The sequence below is a fragment of the Stenella coeruleoalba genome (genome assembly GCF_951394435.1).
Source record: "Stenella coeruleoalba genome assembly, chromosome: 15".
Taxonomy (NCBI): Eukaryota; Metazoa; Chordata; class Mammalia; order Artiodactyla; family Delphinidae; genus Stenella; species Stenella coeruleoalba.
The window spans coordinates 71,554,818-71,562,181 of record NC_137161.1 but is presented as its reverse complement, the minus strand read 5'-3'; the positions used below and the strand labels follow the sequence as shown (position 1 = coordinate 71,562,181).

At 55.5% G+C, this 7,364-nt stretch overlaps 1 protein-coding gene across 1 annotated transcript; it reads left to right on the top strand.

The window, feature by feature from the left end:
- Window positions 1–916: 916 nt before the first annotated feature.
- On the top strand, window positions 917–6,748 carry CD19 (CD19 molecule; the record flags this gene model as incomplete). Its single annotated transcript, XM_079946208.1, has 15 exons — window positions 917–1,007; window positions 1,257–1,544; window positions 1,867–2,070; window positions 2,180–2,473; window positions 3,502–3,612; window positions 3,883–3,931; window positions 4,255–4,343; window positions 4,731–4,844; window positions 4,967–5,071; window positions 5,154–5,222; window positions 5,327–5,386; window positions 5,486–5,542; window positions 6,121–6,213; window positions 6,316–6,418; window positions 6,529–6,748. 14 exons carry the CDS (start codon window positions 917–919, stop codon window positions 6,402–6,404), a joined length of 1,713 nt encoding a protein of 570 aa, XP_079802334.1. The 3' UTR covers window positions 6,405–6,418; window positions 6,529–6,748.
- Window positions 6,749–7,364: the final 616 nt, after the last annotated feature.

The following is a 7,364-nucleotide window of genomic DNA, read 5'->3' as shown; positions in this document are numbered from 1 at the left end:
GGAAGTGGGAGGAGATCTTGGAGGCAGAGAAGCCCAGTGCAGCACTGCAGCTCGGCTCCCTTTATCTCTGAGGGAAGCAGGGACTCCTCTTTTACTCATCTGTAACACGTCACTCTGGCCCAGCTGATGCTTTGGGGAAACGGGGACAGGGGTCATCATCGAATTAGCAGCAATTAAGAACAGGCCATACACTGCCACAGTGTGGAGGTGTCATCCTGGCCCCAGGGACCTGAAAGCACAAACAATATTTTGAGACTACGGTTATTATCCCCAGTTTACAGAGAAAGAAACTAAGGCTTAGAAAGATGAAGACATTTAGCCAAGTGGCGGAGGTAGAGGATTCACACGCAGGTCTGCCAGATCCCACCGTATGTGTGATGGGCTGCTTGTACGGAGGTGGAGAAAGGCCCAAGAGACGTTGGTTGAATGAGTGAAGGGGGTGTGTGTGTGAAGGGAAATGAACTAAGAGCCTGAGGTTGAAGGAGGGAGGAGGGGGAGAAGGAGGGAGCCTGGACCCACTCATTCAACAAATATTCCTTGGGTGCCTACACAATAACGTGCCAAGCACTGTTCCGGGGCACTGTGTGTACAGTTGTGAACAGGACAAAGTCTCTGCCACAAGGGGCTTTCTAGTGGGGAAACAGAAATCCACCAAGAAAGGAGACACGCAAATAAGATCACCTCACATGGTGGTAAGTGCTGTGATGAAAATAAAACACGGTAGCAGGGAGGAGGCGAGTTTTGTGGCTCTGGAGGGGTGCATGGAGAAAGGGCCTGAGGCATGACCACCCCTTCCTCTCCGGGGGGACTGCCCGTCCTCCCCCACAGACGCCCATGGTTCAGTGCCCACCAGGTCCCCGCCTGCCCCAGCATCCCCCGCGCGGCGAAGCTGGGTGCCGGGGGGAGTCTGGCCACCATGCCACCTCCTCTCCTCCTCTTCTTCCTCCACCTGTTCCTTACCCCCATGGGAGTCAGGCCCCAGGAAACACACCTACTGGAGGCTAAAGGTATGTCCGGAGGGCAGAGGTGGATGGAAGGGCTGGAAACCTGGGTTCCGGTTGGGTGCCCTTGGCCAAGTCACTTACCCTCTCTGAGCCTCCATTTTGTTACTTGTAAAATTCAGGGGACGACTGCAAGGACTCTGAGGACTCTTCCACTCCCAGCTGGTGGGGTCGTTGGCTTTATAACCCAGTGTGAGGAGTGAAGGGGGCTAGGGGCTCCTCACTCCCCACCCCCATCCTTCTCTCTCTCCACAGAGGGAGGCAATGCTGTGCTGCCGTGCCTTGACGGTCTCTCAGATGGTCCCCCTGAGCAACTGGCCTGGTTTCGGGGCTCCCAATCAACACCCTTCTTAGAGCTGAGCCTAGGGTTACCAGGCCTGGGCATCCATGTGGGGCCCCTGGGCACCCTGAAGGAGCCCCAGGGAACCTTGCTGTTCATCTTCAATGTCTCCGACCAGATGGGGGGCTTCTACCTGTGCCAGCGAGGCCCCTTTTCCGATCAAGCCTGGCAGTCTGGCTGGACGGTCAGCGTGAAGGGCAGCGGTGAGGTCCGGGCTGGGGCAGGGAGGGCTGGATGAGAAGAGGGAGGCCCACCGTAGATGGAGGAGGTCCAGCAGCTGAAATGGATCTGGAGGGAGGGGCTGGAGGGTCCGAGGGACAAGCTGGGAGCCAGTTTTAGGTGGCTTCTAAAAACTGCTGTGGCTTCATGACGTCAGCACTGCGCGCTCTGTATTTGTCTTTCACTCTTTTCTCTGAGTCGCTGTTTCTCTGTCTCTCTCTGGGTCTTTGCCTCTGCCTTTCTGGGTCTCCGTATCTCTCTGCCTCTCCTAGATGTCTCTGTATCTGGTTCTGGGTATCTTCCCAGGAGAACTGTTCCGGTGGAATGCTTCAGACCTAAATGACCCAAGCTGTGGCCTGCGGAACAGGTCCTCAGATGGCCCCAGGCCCTATTCTGGTCACCCCACAAGGTCCCAGGTCTATGTGTGGGCCAAGGACAACCCTAAGATCTTACACACAGACTCTGCCTGTGCCCCACCTAACGGCACTTTGAACCAGAGCAACAACCATGGTAAGGTGCTGGGGAGATGCCAGGAAGTGGTGGGATGGGAACTGGATGGTGTGCAGGGGAGGAGACCCCAAGGACTACACTTCCCTAGCCTTGGCTCTCCTTGCCCCAGACCTCACGGTGGCCCCTGGCTCCACACTCTCGCTGTCCTGTGGGGCATCCCATACCTCACTGGCCAGAGGCCCCATCTCCTGGATCCATGTGCGTCCCAAGAAGCCTAGGATCAAATTGCTGAGCCTAAACCTGAGTGAGGATGCCCAACTCAGAGAGATGTGGGTGATGGGCACCCTCGGGGGAAAGGCTGTTCTGTTGCTGCCCAAGACCACAGCTCAAGATGCTGGCATCTATCACTGTAACCATGGCAACGTGACCACCCAGATGCAGCTGAAGGTCACTGCCCAGTCAGGTAGAGTTTCTCCCAATTGTGGGGCATCTGAGTGGGGCTACTGGGAAGAACCGGAAGCCCGGCAACCTTGGTTCCCCAACCTGAGGGCTAGTAGCAGCCTCATCCCGAGCCCCAACCTCTACACTGAACACTGACCCCAACTTTTTCCTCCCTTGCTTCCAAGACACTACTTTTCTGGGTCTTTTGCCACTGGTTGTTTCTTCCCATCATCTTTGGGAGAGGCTTCCTTCCTCCCTCATTCCTCACTGTTGGAGCCTTGAGCCCTCTTCTTATCCCTGTCTACACTTTCTCGCCCTTGATTACACACTCTTCTTGTTTGACCTCCTTTACTCCCATGGCTCCTTAGGCCACCATGCCTTGGTGACTCAGCTCCATACACCCCACAGCCAGCCAACTCGTGGCATTGCCATTTGATGTCCATGGACATTGCAACATGTACAAAATCAAACTCGATATCTTCCTCAAGCACAGTCTTCTAGGTGGCCCTAGAAGTGAAGGACACTACCACCTGCCCGTGTGCCCAAGCCAGCAACCTGGGCATCCTTCCTTTTCCTCCCCTGTCCACCAAATTGGCCGTAATGTTCTGCCCATTCTGTCTCCCTTCTTTCAATCCTACCATGCTACTGCAACCACAGTTCTCAAACTCATCCTGAACTTTCCCTCCAAACTCGACCTCGGCAGCACATTGCCGCATCTCACCTCTAACCTTGTGAACTTGACTTTGCCCTTTACGTTGACCATGGCTGTCCTTAACTGCAGCAGGAAGCTGATAATTATGCTCCCCTTAATCCTAACATTGTGTCTGACTATAGTCATAGTTTGTTCATGGTTTGCTTAACAGATGCCACTCCAGGCTCCGTGCCAGGCTCCGGGTCCTCAGAGGGAGGGAGGAGAGCCCTCCCTGTAGCTTGGGACGTTGAGGATCTGTGTCTTGCCCTGGCCCCCCAGACTTAGGGCCCTTTGAGGTATTGAGGCTGAACAGCAAGATGCCAGCCCGAGGTCTTCATCTCATAGCTCCTTCCCCCTAGCAGTATGGCATTGGCTACTGGAGACTGGTGGCTGGATAGTCCCTGTTGTGACTTTAGTTTATCTGATCTTCTGCCTGGCTTCCCTGGTGGGCTTTCTTCATCTTCGAAGAGGTGAGTCATGTCCCCCAGCTGGTCTTCCCAAACTTACCCCTCCCTCCTCAGGAGAGGCCACACTGGCCAGTCTGACAACCATCTGTTTCTCATCCCACACCTCCCCCACAGACCTCAGAATCCTGCCCCCACTCCTTTTCTACCCCCTCCCCCAAACTACCCGAGCTCTTTGGAATTTGAAATCCCATCTCCTCCAAGTGACTTCCCCAGCATCCCCCAAATCTTCACTCTTGAGTCCCTCCTCTGATCATTCCCCTTAACTCCCCCCAGCCCTGATCCTGAGGAGGAAAAGAAAGCGAATGACAGATCCCACTAGAAGGTAATGATGCCAGTGCTCTCCAGGCTCCCACTCCTGCACTTTCACCTTATGCTTTGCACTTGCTGTTTCCTCTGCTCGGGGTGTTTTTTCTCCATCTCTATGGTTGAAATACTGCCCAACCTTCAAAGCCCAGCACCAAAGCTACCTCCTCTGTGAAGTCCCCCTTCGAGTGAGCGCAGACCCCTCTGTAGGCTGTGGCAGAACAGAGGTGCTCATAACAAGTGACCACATTTTAACCTCTGAGAGTCTAGCCTGAATCTTGAGTGTCCCCTCCAGTCCCCTCCAGACCTGGCCTCACAGTGCAATTCCCCTTCCTCCGCCAGGTTCTTCAAAGTGACGCCTCCCCCGGGAAACGGGGCCCAGAACCAGTACGGGAACATGCTCTCCCTCTCCACTCCCCACTCAGGCACGGGTAGGAGGCACCGCCAGGTCCCTGACCCAGAGCTAGAGCCCCACCCACTTTCCTCATCCTTCTAGACCCCTGAGCTCCTAGCCTTCCCGAGCTCGGAGCTCCGCCTTCAGAAAAGAGCCCTCCCCCAGGTGCGGAGTCCCGCCCAGACTTGAGCCCCGCCCCCAGGACCAAGGCCCGCCCCCAGAACTCGTATCCCCGTCCCCAGACTCGGCACCTGAAGTCCGGTTCTCACCCCAGAACCTCGCCCGAGACTTCAGGCCACGCCTCTAGATTTAGATCCCGCCCTGCTGGCTCAAGGCTGGGTACCTAGACCCGGAGTCCTCCAGCAGGCCCTGAAGCATCCTCTGCCCGTAGCCCTGACCGCCCCCGTCTCCTCTCACCCGCCAGGACGCGCCCTGCGGTGGGCTGCGGGCCTGGGAGCCACCGTGCCGCCCTACGGAAATCCGCGCAGCGACGTCCAGGAGGCCAGAGCCTCGGAGTCCCGGAGCCCACCAGGGACCGGTGATTGAGGGGGATGGTTACTCACGTGGGAGGTGTTGAAGCGGTCTGTGGCAGGAATAGTGGACTGGGGCCTGGAGGAGGGGACCCGTGACCCGGTTCCCACCCCCATCCCCAAACCCCAGGCCCAGAAGAAGAGGAAGGGGAGGCCTATGAGGAGCCGGACAGTGAGGAGGGCTCCGAGTTCTACGAGAACGACTCCAACCTTGGGCAGGACCAGCTCTCCCAGGGTAAGACTGCCCTCCCTCATCCTCACCTTCTCAGCTGGGGCGGGCTGTGAGCCCTCCCTGGATCCCCCTCCTTCTCCACCAGATGGCAGCGGCTATGAGAACCCTGAGGAAGGGGTCCTGGGTCCTGAGGATGAAGACTCCTTCTCCAACGGTAATCTGGGGTACTCGTGGGGCCTCACAGACTTGGGAGAACCCACAGGGCTGTGGATCCCCTACAGGGCCGGAGTGGTCCCTGGAGTTCTCTTTTTTTGGCAGCAGCTGAATCTTACGAGAATGAGGATGAAGAACTGGCCCAGCCAGTTGCCAGGACAACAGGTGTGTGTGAGGATGGTCACATTCCTGCGGGGTGGATGGGTGGTGGTGGTGGTGTGTGTGACGCGAAGGCCGGGAGTGACTTCCCTCTTCCTTCTCCAGACTTCCTGAGCCCCCATGGGTCAGCCTGGGACCCCAGCAGGGAGGCAACCTCCCTTGGTGAGAAGTGCTTGGGACCTGCCTGTCTTTGTCCAGATTGGGTTGATGTGGCCTCGGCTCTAATGTCAGGCCCGACCTTGACCTTGGTTCTGACCCCAAACCCAAGCCCAATCCTGACCTTAGATTTGACTCTTAACTCTAACCTCAACACTGACCCCAATGCCCATTCTGACGCCCAGTATTCACCCCATCCCTCATCATCAACATCAGCCCCAACCCCAATCCAGTTCCAGCCTGGACTTTGACCTCCAGCTCACCTCAGCCACAGTGCAGGCCTCACCTTTGACCCGAGCTCTCTCTACAACCTCCTCACAACTCTGACTTTGACTCCTTCCAATTCCGTTCTTCACTTTTTCTCTGACCACTACCATAATCTAACCACACGTGATCAAACCCTACAACAAACAAGGGCCCGGAACCTGATGCTAACCCTGTCACTCCTTCTTAGTACAATATTGTTCAAGCCTTCCACTTTCCTCTGCCCCTAACACTCCCTCAGTATCTTAGGCTGCACTTCCCTTCCCCAAGCCCCCAGCATGGCTCCCAGGCTTCCAACTCTCCATCCCCTGGCCAAGCAGGGTCCCAGTCCTATGAGGATATGAGAGGGATCCTGTATGCAGTCCCCCAGCTCCGCTTTGTTCAAGCCCAGCCTGGTCCCAGTCATGAAGAAGGTGGGTGCTTCTCCTGCTGTCTCCCATTGCCCTCTGAGGCTTCCTCCCTCCCAGCTGACTTTCAGCTCCACATATATCTTACTCCTTCCTGGTCCTGACCAGATGCAGACTCTTATGAGAATATGGATAATCCCGATGGACCAGAACCAGCATGGGGAGGAGGGGGCCACATGGGCACCTGGAGCAACTAGGTGATTCCCTTCAGGTGAGCTGGGAACTTCCCTCCAAGGATGGGAAAGAAGGAGGGAGATGAATAGGGATGGAAGTGGGGTGCTGGCTCCTGGACTGCTCCCCATTACCATTTCTTCTGCATAGCATGGGCCTCCTCAGGCCCCTGAGATCCACACCTGACTCTGAAATCTGGGGCCCCCAGCAGATGGCGCCAGCCTCTGGAGCAGTGTTACTCAGGACGCGTGTATCTGTGTACACACAGTGTACACAAGCAAAACTTCGGCCCCCTTTGCACTCCCCAAATAAACTCAGTGAGCTCTTCCAATCCTGTGACATAGTGCCCTTGTGTGGGAGGGGAAGGGAAGGTGAGGATGCGTGTATTCCCATCCCCTCTTGAATCCAGCGGAGGAGGGAGAATTGCATCTCCGGAACCACAGGGCCTTTTCCCACCTGGGGATTGACCTGCACTCATCTCCCTCACTTGCCTGCCATTCCCGCCAGCCAGTCATTCGGTCATTGTTCATTCAGCAGTTGTATTTGTGGCGCCCAGTGAAGACGAAGCAATCCAGGAATTGGCAGTCATCACTGCCATTTATTGAGCATCTACTATGTTCTAACATCAATGAAGGCATTAATCATCTGTTATGTGCCAGAATTGTATCAAAGTATTTTATGTATATTTTAAGTGTGTGTATGTTTATATATATTAGCTCATTTTATCTTCACAAACAACCCTGTTTCATAGATGAGGAGACTGAGGCAGAGACCCTAAATTACATGCCCCAAGACTTACCTAGTTAATAAATGTTGGGGTCAGGACTTGAACTCTGGCCATCTAATTCCAGACCCTATATCATTCTTGACACTCTCTCTTCCTAGGTGCAGTTGTGTAGATGGAAAACTGAGGGTTAGAGAGGCCAAGTCATGCAAGTAGCACTTCACAGAGCTGAATCCAGAAATCTGGCTGCTGTTCTAGCCAT